At 45.3% G+C, this 17,180-nt stretch overlaps 1 protein-coding gene across 3 annotated transcripts; it reads right to left on the bottom strand.

The window, feature by feature from the left end:
* Window positions 1-2,410: 2,410 nt before the first annotated feature.
* Window positions 2,411-15,944, bottom strand: USP18 (ubiquitin specific peptidase 18). 3 transcript variants are annotated; one of them, XM_041398658.1, is made up of 11 exons: window positions 15,863-15,944; window positions 11,922-12,098; window positions 11,183-11,279; window positions 9,658-9,803; window positions 8,092-8,171; window positions 7,144-7,290; window positions 6,659-6,754; window positions 6,041-6,211; window positions 5,191-5,322; window positions 4,351-4,400; window positions 2,411-3,994 (listed from the first exon to the last, which is right to left on the bottom strand). In XM_041398658.1, the coding sequence occupies exons 2-11, from the start codon at window positions 12,088-12,090 to the stop codon at window positions 3,916-3,918; spliced, it is 1,167 nt and encodes a 388-aa protein (XP_041254592.1). In that variant the 5' UTR covers window positions 12,091-12,098; window positions 15,863-15,944; the 3' UTR covers window positions 2,411-3,915. The 3 variants fall into 3 exon arrangements, with proteins under 3 accessions (XP_041254592.1, XP_041254593.1, XP_041254591.1); XM_041398659.1 differs by lacking the exon at window positions 15,863-15,944 and adding an exon at window positions 15,791-15,860; XM_041398657.1 differs by lacking the exon at window positions 15,863-15,944 and adding an exon at window positions 14,839-15,419.
* Between the last annotated feature and the right edge of the window lie 1,236 nt (window positions 15,945-17,180).

Raw genomic sequence — 17,180 nt, 5'->3', positions numbered from 1 at the left:
GGGAGCTGGCACATGCCCCAAGACCATTTTTCATCTCAGCTGTCCTGAACACATCACCAGAAGATGCCAGATATCTGCTTGTCTCAGGAGGAAGCATTTACCTGTCCACAGGAGAAATAATTTCTTTAAAAATTCCCAATATAGCTCCATCCACACAGCACCAAGCACCTGTATTTTTATACTTTTTAATATTTCTATTATATATATATATATATTTGATCTCAAGACTCCCCATAGCTTTTGCTCTCAGCAAAAGATGAGTGGTCACTGCATTCAGAACCCTTTTAATTTTGTTTCTCAAAGATCAGGTTTATTTCAAAATGATCAAGTCTGTTGGCCTGAATTCTGCAATGAAAGCAGGGTTTAACCAGCAATTGTAGTGCCCAGGGCTGCTATGTAGAGATTTCATTCCCCTACATGGATTTTCTCCTGATTTGTGAGTAAAGGGATGTGCAGGAGAGATCTGTGATGACCATGACTCTCTGGATCGTTGTTTCCCTGTCCTGCAGTGATTTTGTAAACTACATACTGAGGTTTTAGAAATTAATATCTTTGTGAGACATTTATTAGATGTATTTATTTTTTTTTTCTTCTGGCTTTCTGTGCATTTCTTGAAGGTGAGGAATATCTGAATCTGAGGAAGAGCCTGTCAGGGATGGAGCAGAGGATGTGTAATTTGCTACTGATGGAAATCCTAAACCAAACAAAAAAATGGAAACCAGGAGTTACCAGGACCCACAATAATCTCTCCAAACATCCTCTTGGCTTTATCTGGCTTTTCAAAACCCTTGCCATTGGTGCTGGGCTTTATTTGCACGGTGACTCAAACACAGGACAGACAATCCCAGCTCCTCTGCAGCAGGTTTTTGGTGGAGAAGTGTTTCTGGCAGAAATGCCAGGAGCTGTTTTACATCAGCAGTCTGGGGGCGAGGCTCCCCCCACTCTCCTGCTCAGCAGCACACCAGCACTGAGCCCAGGCACTGGGCTGAAAATCCCTCCTTGGGCACTTCATCCAGCACCAGGCTGGGCTTTGCTGTGGACACAGGGGCAGCCAGGGTGGTTTTTTGCAGGAGCAGCTTGGGCAGTTTTTAAACCGGAGTTCCGGCGCTGCAGTTTGCTCACCCTCCCACTCCCCCATCTCTGTGTGGGAGCAATCAAAGCTTTCACGGGACAGCAAACCTGAAAACCAACTCACTGTGCCCCCAGCACAAGGGTGAAGTGACCAGGTTTAGCTGGATTTCCCTGTGTCCTGAGTTGTAAAATATGGCTTGGGGGTATTCTATTGCCATCTCTCAGAGGTGGGGCAGTTCTCTGCTGGTCATTGGGCAGTTTGTCTCTTCCACAAACCAATTCTCCCTCGATCAGATATTTTCTGTTAATGGGCCATTAATTATTAATTATCTTCTGTTCATGGCCAGGGACATGGCCTGTCCCTGCAGGGCTGACAAAATTCCATCATCCCATGGGGAGATGCTCCGCCCAGGGCAGGAGCCAAGCATTCCTACCTGGATACAATCTGAGCCTGGAACAGCACAGCAGCCTTTGCCCACTGCATTCCCAGAGGGGCAGCTTTCTCCTGCCCTGCATTCCCAGAGGAAGAGCAGGCCCATCTCCAGCAGCCCTGGAGCTCCAGAGGAAAACTCCAGCCTTGTGCAGGATCCCTGCTCCAGCAGAAGCACAGCTGGCACTGCAGGAGGGCTGAGCCACCATGGGATGGGGCTGTGCCACCACCCTGACACACAGGGCCCAGCTCCTGCTCTGACTCTGGTAGTGGGTTTTTCTTTTGTTTGTACTATTACATTTGTATTTTTAATTTTCCTGGTCAAGAACTGTTATTCCTATTCCCATATCTTTGCCTGAGAGCCCCGTAGTTTCAAAAATTACAATAATTCGGAGGGAGGGGATTTACATTTTCTATTTCAGACAAACCTGTCTTTTCAAACCAAGCCACCATGACTCTTAGAGATAAACATCAGCAGCAGCTCTACCCTGAATACTTGACCTGCATTCAGTGTTTAGGAAGAACAGATGAAGAATAAACCACAAGACTGATTTTAAGGGATGTATCCCATAATATTTTATTTTAAAAAAACACTGATTACTTTTCATTAGAATTAAATGGTAGGAAGAACAGATGAAGAATAAACCACAAGACTGATTTTAAGGGATGTATCCCATAATATTTTATTTAAAAAAAAACACTGATTACTTTTCATTGGAATTAAATGTTTTTTTTTTTTCACTGATTGAAAAGATTCTTAAATATATCTCTGCAATTGTTTCCTTGATGGGTAACATCCCTGGAAGGTTATGACGCATTTAAGGCATTTTTCATAAACATAAATTCTAAAATTTCTTTTCACTGATTGAAAAGATTCTTAAATATATCTCTGCAATTGTTTCCTTGATGGGTAACATCCCTGGAAGGTTATGACGCATTTAAGCCATTTTTCATAAACATAAATTTTAAAATTTCAAGTTATAGCTAATTAGAAATGTCAGTCTCTTATCCCATTAACTTAGTTCAGCTAAGAAAAAATGCAGCTTTTTTCAGCTCCTTCACAGAGGAAAAACAAACAGAAACTTGTTTTTCTTACTCACCCATTGCAAGATGCTTTAGAAAGGGTGCAGTGCATTCCTGAAGGTGAACAGGCTGAAAATTCCTCATCCTGATGGCAAATAATACACTGGGATTTTTTACCACAAAATAAATAATACAAATACAGAGCTGAACAGATTAATGGACCTTGCTAATACAGCAAAATAAATACCTGCTACACCATGAAAGAGTTAATTTCACAGCTATGCTCTAAGATTTTTCACTTTACCTTCATAAAATTGACATGATTTGTGAACTTCACCATCATTACCAAGACAAATCTAGGTTATACACAGATGGAAGTATATCTACATTATTTTTATAGTTTTATATCATTTATATAATTTTAATATAATTTCATAATTGCTCAGTCCTACAAAAACAGCACCTTTGTAAAGACACAGTCACAGGGTGTATGAGGGTGCAGGTACTTCCAGATCCCAGACTGCTGGGATCCTCAATCCAAGAGGATCAGCAAGAGTGTTTTAAAAGCCACACTACCAAAAATCCCAAAAATCCAAGCACATCAAGGCATCTCACTTCCCTTATCACCACGTGTGGCCTGTGTAGTGCAAAATCACTAACCAGCTTCAAAATCTCTGCTGCTCTGAACATCTTCCTCTACAGGAAAGAAAATGCATCTAAAAGCCTGATAAGGCTGTTGAAATAATAATCACCTGCACAAATTTAAACAAACTCATCTTGGAAATCAGAAACTCCGACAGCTCCTGATTTAAAACACTTCTTGACACATCTCAGCCCTTGCAGTGATTCATTTTCAGGGAGGTTTTCAGGAGTGTGTGCCACTGATGTGTGTGCCATAAGGGTTCTGATCCTTACCCCAGTTGTTTCTAGGGTGATTTTTGGGGTCTCCTGCCCAGCTTGCCAGCATCTAACATGGTTCTGAAAGGACAGAGTAAATCTCAAGCTCTTACTGGCTCTCTGTGGCTCCCACAGCTCTCCAGTCATAGCACACACCTCCCTGGAGCATCACACAGGCTCTCAGGCCAAACACTTCCCCTGGAATGGCATCCAGGCATCAGCACTGAGGAAAATGGTAAGGCAGCAGAGACAAGGACTGACTTCACCATCTTTTAAAGAGGAAATGAACATGTAGAGTCACATAAATATATAAAAACCATTAAAGAAAAGGTCTCTAGTTGCAACAGTTCCTTTCCCTAGCTGAGTGTCTGCTGCACTTTTTTCACAAACTGTGAAGCCTGAGGTTGCTGAGTGCAGAATGTCTTCCTTGTGAAACTTTAGTGCATATCCTCACTGGCACAGAGTTGCTGAGCTCCAGGGACAGTGCACAGCTTTCAGAGACACTCTGATACTCCTGGCCAGGGCTGCTGAGGCTGCTTTTTCATGTAAAACAACAGATAGGCTGTTTCTCTCCTGTGGAGGCAAAGAGAAAGCACATCACAAGGCATGTTTGAAGATCTAGGTTGCAGGTGACACCCCAGAATTGTTCCTGCTCAGCTTTCTGAGCTTTAGGTCAACTAAGCTGGCCCTCTCCAGTGTTCCCAAGATTTGCTGGCAGTGCTGTGGTTTATAGGAGAGATTATCTCCCTCCTGTAAGCTCATTTTCTTACGATGCATCAAAACAAAAAGCGTGGAGAGATCCTGACTGGCACAGCTCCTGCATCCCCAGGCAGTATGTTCCCAAAGCAGTTTGTCTCCCCTCTCTGTGCTACCCTCATTCCAAAGTCCAGAGCAGCATTAGGAAAAAAATCAGGGATACATTTGCATACCAGTAGAGGTTGGAATGTCCGTAGGTGCATTTAACATCATCCCATGATACCTAGAGAAGAAAAACACACAGGAGGAGGCTGATAAAAACTCTTAAGAGATGGAAAAATTCTGATACCATCCCAGGAGCTCTCATAAGAGCGGTATAAGTGGCACTTCCAGGAACTAAACACCTTTCAATAAATTGGTTTATTGCTTTTACTCTTTGAGGAAAAACAGTTCTGAAGGTATACATTAAACAGATGTAGGGTGCATTGAGTAGGATATTCAGCAAATATCCTGAATATTCTGCAATATTCAGAATGCTTCTGCATTCTGCAATGCACAAAACTATTGGTGTAATTCTCACCCGAATGACGAGCAGGACTCCATGATTAATTAGCTAATTAATTACTTTATCATAATATATTATTCTGTACTATATTACACTACATCTAAACTGGAAGTGCACAAGCACTCAACTGAACAAAATCTTGTGACTGTCTCCTGACTGACAGTCTGGACACAGCCAAGGAAACAAAGCCCCATCACTCTGGCTAAGCAATCTCCGCTTTGGCACAACACAGGAGCAGCAAATGAGACAAGAATAGTTTTGATCATTCTTTTCTCTGCTCCTCTCAGGTTCAGAGAATGTGAACCCCACACAAAACAGAACCTGAGGCCTTGCTTGGTGCAGAAGTGAGAGTCACTCTGCCCTCAGCCCAGAGCATCCTGGAGCAGAGGTGGGCAAAGCTCTGCAGCCTCAGTTTCCTTTCCTGCTTCTCTCTAGCACCAGCCAGACTGGGTGAGAGCTGGAGGAGTGTCCAGGAAGGTACAAAGGAAACGTGGCTGGATCTGCTCACCTGGCACACCTCAGAATCGTTGAAGCAATACCATTTACAGTCTGTGAGGCTCCGAATGTAGGCACAGTAATGTCCACAGCTGGCTGATCCTGAGTGAGCAACCACGGCAAAGAGCTCATACTGCCACGTAGCCTGCCAAGAGACACAAAGAGCAACTTCCACTACAGCAATTCTCACCTGCCTTGCACTGTAGAGAAGCAGCAGCCAGGGCAGCAAGGACGTGAATTTTGTAAGGAAAAAAGATCAGATTGGCCTTGAGAATCCTGCCTTTTTTTGCTCTTACCCTCAGTTTTGCCCAGCAGCTATGGGCTGGCAGCCTCCCTGGAGACAAGAGGATTGTGGAAAAGGCAGCAGGACAGCAAAGGAGCAGCAAAGAGGTTCACCACAGCCAGCCCTGCAGCGGTGCCTTCTGTTGTGGCCACACTTCCCCTTGTTATTTCCCAGGAAGAGAAACAGACCCACAGTGGGGCACATCCATCTCAGCTACCTAGCAAAGCTGTTGTGGCCAACAGTACCAAACTCTGTGGCCAACAATACCAAGAATACTCATGGGAAATACCAGGAACAGAGTTCCTCTCTCTAGGACAGGTGAGATCTGCAAAGCCTGGCTTTTGTCCTTAAGCAGGAAGCTCCAGTTATGGTGCCTTTGATGATTTAATCTGAGCACAGAATGTTGAATAATGGCTGAATCAGTGAAAACTATGGGATGTGAGACAACAGCAGGCACAGGTAAAGTTTGAGACACAAATTTTTGAGACTGATACTTTGATTGGTGCGATCTCTTAAATTTTTCTGAGAATGGAGCAGAGAGGAGAAGAAAATCTGCCCTTTTGGAACAGGAGTATCTCACCTTTTCACTGTCATCTGCTTGGCACTGACTTTCTGTCAGGACTTGCCTGAGATCAAGCTCTTGTGGGAATGGCAGGTAGTGACTCAGCTTGTGCGTGCGAGAGGATCTCTCAAAGCAGAAGCGCTTCAGGTGCAAGGTCAGGGTCTGTGGCAGATGGACGAGCTTCATGCTCTGTAAAGCAATCAATAATGCAGCTGAAAACTGGGGCCAAACTCCGGGGAGGCAGGGTGCCAACAGCCACTGCCACCCAGTGTGTGCAGAATGGAGAAGAGCCAGCTCTCCAGGGAATGTTTGCCAGTTCCACGGGACAGCAGATGCCAAGCCTCTGTAGCCCACACAAGACAGAGCTGTGACAGCCAAGTTTCTCAGCTTTAGTGTCATCAGCACCCAGCCTTGGGTGTCTCAAGGGCTGCTTCACTTCTCGTGTGCTTTCCTAGCCCCATGCTGGTAGCACTAGAGGCAAATCAACTTCCCTGAAGTTCATCTGACGCTGACGTGCTGGCAAATATCACTTGTTGATCTCCCCTTGAGATTCCTATGGTTGAGTCTTTTCCCCACCCTCCCCAGTGCTCAAGGGAGTTCTGGGTATGAGACATGGAGAAATAATTCTCCAGTTACCTGCAGAAAAGTTGTTTTCCTCCCACACTGTTGACAGAAACACATGTTTTGTCCACTCAGCTCCTCTGGATGGAAGAAGTATTGCAGACAGTCCTCCTAAGAAGACAGAGACTTCTTTCAGCTGAACTCCTTCAGCTGGGTTTTTATTTCTACATTATTTCAGAGGGTCCAAGCAAACAGCAAAGTTACAGAAGGCATGTTTTATTCAAAGGACAAAAACAAAAGGTATCTCATTTTCTCCTAACTTCTGCTGTGATTACAATAGTTGGGAAAAATAAGGGGTACACATATTCCACAAAGAAGGTATTGATGTATAAATGTCTTTTATACCTACTTCAAAGCCTTAAAGGTTTTCAAAGCAGCTCCTTTATGCTGAAACAGTGTAAAGTGGTCAGAGAAACTATAAGGTCCACTAGCATTTGAAAAATCCAGTATGAACAGAGGGGAATCATCTCCTAAGGAAAAAGTGCTGCTGCTAAACTTACCAGAGTCTTCAGCCTGTGAGAATGGGCATCCAGCACTGGGAGTGGAAGGGTTAACATGGTGCTTTTGTTCTTCACCTCAAAAGAGCATTTCTGACAGGCCACGCGCTCCTGTATGCAGATCGTGTACAAATCATGAAGCTCTTCCACCTGAGGGGTGGGAAAAAAAGGCCAAAACAAGGTTTGTGGAGAAGACAGCTGAGCTGTTTCTCTGTGGGTGGGAAAGCCCCTGTGGTCACACATTTCAAGCAAGGTTATTCCTTTGAATATTGAATTTCCTTGAGGTTGGAACCAAGATGTGACAATGACTTATGAGGACAGGGTACTTCCCACAATTTAAAGGGGAACAACTCCTTCCCCTCATTCCCTAGCAGAGGGGAAAGACACAGCCTGTAAGACCAGAGAGTCAAAGACCTGCTTTGATGCAGAATTGTTCTGTTTTGCTTGAAACTGCAACAGGATCCTGTCTTTTGTGACTAAAACAGTCAGGGAAGAGTCACTTTTCTCTTCCCAGTCCCATGGGAGGAACTGTTATATACATCACACACCATCAGTGACTAATTAGAGTGAAATGCACATGGCTGACTTCAAAGAATGGAAAAGCTGTGTCAAGATATACCAATAACTGCTTACAGAAATTTGGGGGGAAAAGGAATTAAATATAACTAAATACAATGCTGCAAAAAGATCAGTCTCTTAGTTATTAATCAGCTCTCCCATTAGAATGGAGACTGGCATGTCCTGAAAGCAGCATGAGCAAAACTTAACTGTGATTCCAAATGTCAAAGCTTATGAAACAAAGATTCTCTGTCCCATTTGAAAGATGCAATGAAAGAAGAGATCATTTTAAAACTTTAACTTAGGACAATTGCCAGTGAATGGGATTCTTCAAGGAGCAGAGGAAACCACACGTGATAAGGGGCAAAGGTTCATTTCAGTCACCATCCTTACCAGCTCTGCCTTTTTCATCTGCTTCTTTAACAAGTTCCAGAGAGTCAGAAAGAGCTGAGCAGCATCATGCTGCACAAACACTGCACGAGCAGAAAACACAACCTCAATCAGCATCATGAACAGCACCAGGCACAGATTTCCCACAAATGGCAAAGGGAGATTTTTTTTTCTCCCCCTCAGACCCAGTTTCTTGTCCCTTGCTCCTCCCTGCAGAGACAGGGCTTAGACTGGGCTCCAGCTGCAATTTCTCCATGTGCAGAAACAGGAGTGTTTGCACCACCCGGTGCCAAACTCATGTCCTTGTCACCAGATGCAGGGACAAGAGGATGCTCAATACCCACCAGAGGAGGGCTCAGATGGCCCACTGAGTTGGGAGGTGCATTTCATAGCATCAGAGAATGGTTTGGGTTGGAAGGAGCCCTAAACTTCATCTGGTTCCACTCCCCCCACCAGGGGCAAAGACACCTCCCACTAGACCAGCAAACACCTTCCAGTCTGGCCTTGAACACTCGCAGGGACACAGCAGCCACAGCTCCTCTGGGCATCCTGCATCAGTGCCTCACCACTCCCACAGTAAAAAAGTTCTTCCCAATATTCAATCTAAACCAGCTCTCAAGCTGGTTTACATTTCAAGGCATAACCCCTTATCCTATCACTTCTGTGTCACGTCCTACCATGCCCTTGTGAACAATCCCCTTTGAATCCTCCTCAGAAACAATACAGGGAAGATTCTGTTCTCTTTTTCACCTTTATTACTCCACAGACCTGTTTTCCCCATCCCCTCCTGCCCCAGGAAGGCTAAAATGCCCCTGAGTGCTGAGATTAAAATGACAGCAGGGCCTGTCCATGTCTCACACACCAGACAGGATAAATCCCTTGATCCCTCTCTCTTTAACTGGAAGAGAGATGGCTGACTGCAAAGCCACTCAGAGTCAGGAGAAAAATGGTGCAAACAGGGATACTGAGTTTATTTTGTGATCCCCTTTCATAAAGGTCAGGGCACCTCCCTTTCCATTCTGAAAACTGCTCTTTGGGCTCTTATATGACAAAGATAAGGGCATTTGGTTATACCCTGTGAATTGTACATAGACAGACTCTTGGCATCCCATTGCCTCTTGACACTCGTGATTTAAATCCTCTCTCTTTTAGAACTTTGACCAGCTGGGAGATTTAGCCTGCAAATTCTTTTCTCTGCCCTTATAAGAAGGAGCAGGAGGGGGATCTGTGCAAACACATTCTCTTTTCCACACCATCCCTTTCTTCTAATAAGTAACAACTATCATGATGCCAGTAGAGCAAGACAAATCAAACAATGGATTCAGCATCCATAGCTGAATCTTCTAGCAGTCTGATAGTCCTCCCATCCTTTGGATAGTAGCAAATACATCCAGCAGGGTTCATTTTTCCTCTCTTCACAAGTAAGACACACTGCACTCAGCTGGGAGGCAGCTCCAAGGAGCACTGCGCATCTAACTCCTGGCATTTCTGAATTCCTGGAGGAGATTTTGGAGTCTGGGCTGCTGGGAATAATGCAGGCAGAGGTGGGCACGAGGCAGGGCTGCTTACATTCCACTCTGTGCTCTGAGAGGCAGCGAGCCAGGTCTGTGGGACCAACAGCTTTGCACTTGCCACACTGCATCTTCTCCAGCAGCAGGAGCATTTGGTACGGGACATTGCTCCTCCTCTGAGCAGGAGATGATGGCACTGTGATCCTGGGAGGGGAAGAAGCAACACCAGTGGTGATCAGAGGTTCCATGGAGAAACGTCAGACACCACACCTGAAGGAGCACAGGTCAGGAGCAGAGACAGCAGCTCCAGAGGAACCAGGATGGGAATGTTTTCAGCTAAAAGAAGGGAAAAGAGAATCCCACAGTGCAGGCTGACAGTTCTAAAGTAAAAGGCCAAAATTTTAAGTTGGCTTGCTCCTGAATAAGAGACAAGCCCAGCAGGACATCAAGTGCTTTCTGGCCTCTAGAAACAACATTAGTTAGAGCCAGTTCCAGACCTTTTTTGCCTCCCACGCACTGATGTCCTCACTCTCAACATGCCCCGAGAATTTCTTGGGCACGTATATCATAATGCTTGTATTTCAACTGCCAACAAAATATGCCAACAATATGCCAACAAAAACTCTTCGTTCTCCCTAAATTCACTATAGAGCAAAGGTTTTTCTTTCTTCAAATAAGCATGGTAACCTACAATCTACATTATTTAGCCTTGGCCATTTATGACACTCATCATTTCTGCGTGTCTGAAATTTGTCTTTTCTCCTCTGCTCAGCAGAGAGCGTGTAAGAAAGGACTGAATAGGAATGATCCACTTAGATGACTAAAGCTGCAGTGAACTGAGTAAACTGAAAACAAATCAAACCAGTTATTAGTGTGGTCAGTAGGGAGAGAGACACCCAAATCCTCCTCAAAACACACAGGGACAGCAGTCAAGCAAAACAAAGAAATGCCAGGTATTCAGGATCTGCAGCAACACTTCTCTGTCAGGGGCTAGCCAGGGCCCAGAGGCAGGGATTAGGGTGTGTTTGTGTTTACGTGCTTCAAGTGACAAAATTAATGGTGGATATGGCAACACATGACACATCCTTTATTATAAGGCCTGTGAGTAAACCTGCAACAAAACTATATATATTTTTTAAATGTATATAATTATATAATAATTTATTTTTATATATATAATTATATACATATAATTATGTAAATATAATTACTATATATAATTATTATAGCTATATAATAGTATAATTATAATTATAATTATAGTTATAATTGCAATTTTTATATATATATATATATATAAATTATATATATCCTGTTAGGGAAAAGAGAGACACAAGCCATAAAGAGTCAGTTCAGGACATGAATCAGAGATGATTAACAAGTCTGAACACTGCAACTTCTGCCTTTGCAGGGCTTGTTAGTGCACGACAGACACAACAAGGCAGAGACCTTGCTGAGGGACCAAAAGCATCCTGATAGCACCTCAGTGATCCAAACCTTTCAAATGCACATCCCATATGAAAGAAGGAGTGGAGAGCAGAGTGCAGCCATGGAAACACCCCAGGAGCTCAAAGAGGAGGTACCTTCGGAGTATCCTTGTGAAGCGTATGTTCATGAGGAACACTTGGAGCAGAGAGTTCAGACAGCAGCTCTGCCCCAGGTTGTACAGTCCAATCGCTTCTGCAGGGGAGAAAAAGATGAAGTGAGGCCTGGGGATAGGTACAAGAAAGGAAAGTGGAAGTTATTTGAAAGTGGCAAACTCTTCTTGTGCACATTCAGTGTACAGGCTCAGCATCTTGGTCAGACCTGAGAAAGTGTTCAATCTATACTCCTGTTGATCGAGCAGATAACATTTGGTTTTGTTTGGTAACTGACAGAAAAAAAATCCAAGTAAGCCTGGCTAGTGATTCTCAGATTTCTCCCAGCTCCCCTTTTTCATTCCTCTCATAACACACCTAAACATAAAATGGAACAGGAGGCAAAGGCTGCCTGTATGAGGAGAATAACCAGGGTCTAGTCCATGGTTCAGCAAATCCAGCAATGCTGGCTGTGTTTGGGGAGAGACTGAGCCAGCAGCAAGGCATTTTTTGGCTGCAATGGCAAATTTGAGGACTTAAATATGGAGAAAGCTCTGAGATCTTCATGTATTCCATTCTAAAAAAACTCAAAATGGTTACATGGCAAGGCAAAATGAGAATCATCTGTATATTCCTCAGTGAAGAGATGAGGAATAGGAGAAAATTAGGCCTATGGACAGGGAATGGAACAGCAGGCATGAAAAACAGAAAATATGACAGTAAAGAACTGGCAAAACATTTTTACCATTTTTTAAGTCTGCCAGACCAAAGACTGATGTCAGCTTCTGGTTTTTGGCCTTCACCTCTTTGGGTTCCTCTTTGTTATTTTGTACTTCAATTTCTGCCTCCATGATCTCGCTTGGTGCCACCTCTGGTTTCCTGCTTCTTTCTTCACGTCCACTGGTTTGTCCCATCAACAACACTGCTCAAGGACAGAAAAGACCTTTTCATTATGAAAAATCCCTTTTCATTATGAAAAAGGTGAAGTCAAAAAACCACTGAATGGTTTGGGTTGGAAAGGAAACTTAAAGATCATCTAATTTCAACATCCTGCCACAGGCAGGGATGTCACCCACTAGACCAGAATTAATATTCCAGCCTGGCCTGGAATATCAATAAAATCAGTATTACTGCAAGAGCATGTGGGATATTTGAATTAATGGGTATAGAGGTGTGCAAGTCTGACACAGCTGCTCATCCTGTCTTCCTCTTGTGGCTAAATAAATAAATGAGCCTTCAGTTCCACAGGAACAGCTCCATCTAGCCAAGGAACTCCACATATCCCTGTTCGGGAAGATTTGGTAAATAAGATGATTAAAATTGCCCAAAAGCAGATGTTGCAGAACACCTCTGTTTGGAAAAAGCACTATTTTATTTAAAAAAAAAAAAAAAAAAATTTAAAAAAAATAGCCCAAGTATTGAAAAGGTCAAGTTTCACCTTTCTCTTCTGGCCAGATGAGCACCTTTGGTTTCTGTGCTGGGCTCCCTGTGTTGGTTTTCCGTGCCTGAGTCACAGCACTACTGTGGCACTTTGGACCGTAATTTTGAAAGATATTTAAGTACCAGCATAACAGTTTCTTTTTCTGTTCCTTCAAGTGATCACAGGCAAAGTAACTGTTCATGCAAGAGGACCTTGATTTTTAAGGAGGTATCCAGCAGCCCATTACTCTGACAGTCCTGGTACTCAGCTACTCAAGCAAAATAAAAATACACAAACAAAACAATCTGATAAAAGTTCAAATGCAACTATGCAAAAATGAAACTTTCTAAAAGCCCGTTGCCAACACGGAGACAGAATCAGAAAAAAGTGGATATTCACGGGGAAGGGGAGGGAGGGAGACCCAAAAAGTGCTCAGAAATTATTATTTTACAAATAACAAACAGCGCATAAAATCAACCTAAGGCCGAGCACTGAAAGAATGAAGAAAAGCTACTAAGAAAGGGAAATAAGCAAAATCCTGGTTCTGTCTTTCATTTTTTAAAAAAAAAAAAAAAAAAAAAAAAAAGAAAAAAGGTCTTTGCTTTAAAAGCATGGGTTTGGGTTAACTATGCCTAATAGTGTCAAATATCAAAGTTACTGCAGATTCAGGCAGAAAAGCTAGACATGGATTTTTTTCCCTGATTATTACCTTTAAGCTTAAGTATATATATTTGCAACTCTACTTTTGATTGCTTATTTTTGAAGATTACTTTTAAGCTCTAAGTGTCACACACTAAAATCCACCAAATACTGTCGAATTTGCTGAAAAGTCTTTTTGGGGGGGAAAAAACCCAAACTCTGAAAGACAGATTCAAGAGCATTACTTTTTATACCCAAACACGGTGATTAGAACAGCTACGCAGGAAAAGATAAATTTCATCTGATTTCTCCCTTGCCAAAATAGAGCCTGAACAGAGAATGCCTGTTTTCTTGGAGATGATTTAACGACAGGTTCAGGTTTCTGAAAGCTGAGCTGGACTTTAGCTGGTGCAGGATCAGCCAGGAGGTAAGGGATGCTCCCAGGGAGTGAGGATGATGAAAGAGATGGAAAGGAGAGGGGCAGACAGCGCAGAGGTAGCTAAACATAGCTAGGGATGTGCTGGGGATAAAACAAACCTGCAAGACACAGGTTTTGTCAGAAAAGGGAGAACTAAGAGTGGGATTAAAGAGCAAGCACTGAATGGCTTTGGGTGGCTCGAGGAAAAGGTAGAAAGATCTTAGGGCAGGAAGGTGCAGGGGGATTTGTGTCTCTGGTTCCATGAAATTTTCTACCAGTCACCAATATTGGTGAGAGAAAATTGTGGGAGCAGGGACACACACAGAACTTCCCAACCCTTGGAACCTCTTCATTTTGGCTATCAGGAATACAGCCTTCCTAAGACTTGCACTTGACCTCCTTTTCCCTGCACAGGTGTGGTGAGTGAGGAAAGGAACTGAGCAGCGGGCTCTCCTCCTGCCCCTCATTTCTCCTCTCTCACTGGGGGAGCAGTTTGATCCTTGGTTTCCTTTGCAGGGAAACCAGCTGGGATACCTCAGTGCCCCAGCTGGCACCAGCACTGGGCAGAGAACAGGGAGCAGTGATACCTTCCAGCCCATCATCACCTACACTCACACTCCTCTCCCTCTGCCAGCCCAGCGCCCTCCCTTTCTCCCTGCCCTGCTCCAGTCTCCATCTGCCCTTCCAGGACACCGGCTTCTCACGACAAACCCCGAGCTTTCCCCATGCCCGAGAGGGGCTCCCACCTCTGGTCCTTGTCATCCCTTCCCTGTCAGCTCCTTTTCCTTCCTGGGGATCCTGGGCTGGCGGTGGGCTGCAGCAAGGAGGCCAGGCTGGATGGGGCTCTGAGCAATCTATGGAACTAGGTGATTTCAAGGTCCTTTCCAACCCAAACTATTCTATGCTTCCATGGTTCCCCTGAGGTGCTGGCTCCAGCAGAGACTCAGCGTGACAACCCACCCTTGAGGGGAGGGAAGCACCTAAGAGCGCATCACCTCCACACTTGGATGGGATGCGGCTGAAAGATTCCCCACTTAGCTGCCGAACTACTCTCCGTAATTATTTCCCTCTCTATTTCCTTCGCTCCTGCCAGGTTGCGCCTCCGGCATCCGAGCTCACAAACCAGCAAAACCATCCTCACAAACCAGCAAAAACATCCTCACAAACCAGCAAAACGCTTCTTACCAATCCTCGCTCACAGGGGCGCGGGGCAGCGGCGGACGGCGCACCGCGTCTGCCCCGCGGAGGGGCCGCTCCTCCCGGAGAGCGGCAGGGCTGCGGGGTTCGGGAAGGCTGCGGGGTTCGGGAAGGCTGCGGGGTTTGGGAAGGCTGCAGGGTTCGGGAAGGCTGCAGGGTTTGGGAAGGCTGCAGGGTTCGGCAGGGCTGCAGGGCTCGGGAAGGCTGCGAAGACCGGCGGACAGCGGGCGGAGCGGAGCGGGGCGGCCCCGGCGCGTCAGGCAGCGGCAGCGCCCGCCCCGCCGCGCAGTTTTCATTTCCCGCTCGGCCGGGAGCGGGCACAGAAAGTGAAACTCGGAGCCGCCCTCCCGGCACGGAGGGGGCTGGGAGAAAAGGGAGAAGGGGTGCTCAGCGCCGCTGCTGTGTCACTTGATGCGGAGCGCTCAGCTTTGTGGGGCTGAGCTGCCCGCACGCAGGTGGGGACAGCCGGCGCTCCATCCCTGGGCAGCGCCCGCCCGGCTTGGCTGAGCGTGGGGAGGAGACTGCACGGGGGGCTTTCACTGGGTTGTCTGGAGCCCTTCAGGGCTGACCTTGTGGAGAGGTCCCAGCTGCAAACTGTAGTTGTGATATTTTATTAAAAATCCTTTCCTAGGATTTTTTCCCTCCTGAAGAGCTAGAAGCTTCAGGAAAGAAATGTAAACAATAAGTATATGCTGCTGTGGAAAGCAACAGGTGCATCTTCCATTGGTCCATGTGGATTGTTTTCAATTGATGACCAATCACAGCCACCTGTGCTGAGGCTGTGAGCAGTCACAGGATTTTGTTATGCATTACATTCTATTCTTATTCTTTATAACCTTCTGATCTTTCTTTTCTCCCTGTTCTTTTAGTATAGTTTTTATGTAACATTTTCGTTTAATATATAAGATAACAAACCAGCCTTCTGAAAATGGAATCAAACCTTGTGTGTCCACACACAGAGAGTTCTCCTCAGCAGCAAACCCCCTGGGCAGGTAATGGGGAACCTGCTCACCCTGCCTGGCTCTGTCGGAGCAGTCCGAGGTCTTCAGTCGAGGCACAGGGACAGTGAAAACTGTCCTGGATCGTCACCGAGGGATGTGGGTATCTGCAGGGACTTCTGAGCAGAAGGGCACAAATGACTCAGTGTCTTGGTTTGTGGCAGAGGCTCTCAGCAATAGTTTAAATTTAATGATGTTCCCTTTCTATTACTGCCGTGCGTGGCGACTGCCCGACAGACGGAAGGAAGGGAGAGAGGAGAACTTCTAAGCCATAAATTGCCCAGAAAGAACGAAACCGCCCGAGCAAAGTGCAAAAGGACACTGGAGGTGAAACAGGAGCCAGATCTGCCAAGTGGAAGTTAGTAAAGCAGCGTGCAGTTGAAACAGGTTTTGGTAATGACCCCTGTGAGAGCCTGGGCGCTCAGTTAGGAGGAGAATTACATTTTAGGAATGTGGGCAAAAATCCAGTCTGGGTTTTTCCCCATTCCGTATTCCAGGAAAAATCCAGTCTGGGTTTTCTCCCATTTCGTATTACAGGAAAATCCAGTCCGGGTAAATCTAGTCCAGGTTTTCCCCCATTCTGCATTCCAGGTAAATCCAGTCCGGGTTTCCCCCCAGTCCATATTCCGGGGAAAAAAAATCCAGTTTGGGTTTTCCCCCATTCTGTATTGTGGGAAAATCCAGTCCATGTTTTTCCCCATTCCATATTCTAGGTAAATCCAGTCCAGGTTTTCCCCCATTCAATATTCTAGGTAAATCCAGTCCGGGTATTTCCCTGTTCTCTATTCCAGGGAAAAAAATCCAGGCTGAGTTTTTCCCCATTCCATATTATAGGAAAATCCAGTCTGGGTTTTTCCCTATTCTGAATTCCAAGGAAAAAAATCCAGTCCAAGTTTTTCCGTATTCCGGGGAAAAAACCCAGTCCGTGTTTTCCCCCATTCGGTGTTCCGTGCAAATCCAGCCCGGGTTTTGTGGGATGGCCCATCCCGGTAACTTTTGGACGGTGTTCTGGTTTTCTTCCTCTCAGCCGGCCTCAGGTGTAATGTGAAAAGGGGAAAGGTTTGCAGGGCTGGTTGAGTGAGACTCCCAGTGGGATTTAGGGAAATCTCTCCGTAAATCAGTGTCCAGGGCAGCCCGGGGCTGCAGGGAAGATCCTTTTTCTTTCTCTTTTTGAATTTATCTTCCCAGTCCGATCCCAGTGCTTCTGGTCCCCTGCCCAGTGCCCCCAGTCCCTCCCTAGTGTGCCCCAGTGACCCCAGACAAAAGAGGGGTTTGATGGAAAAGGGGTTTATATTGAGGAGAAAACCTCCTTTTTCATTATTGCATGTGTTT

This window comes from Onychostruthus taczanowskii, unplaced genomic scaffold (assembly GCF_017590055.1).
Source record: "Onychostruthus taczanowskii isolate IOZ18803 unplaced genomic scaffold, ASM1759005v1 scaffold15, whole genome shotgun sequence".
NCBI lineage: Eukaryota > Metazoa > Chordata > Aves > Passeriformes > Passeridae > Onychostruthus > Onychostruthus taczanowskii.
The sequence above is the reverse complement of the archived record's forward strand: the minus strand, read 5'-3'. Positions and strand labels throughout refer to the sequence as shown.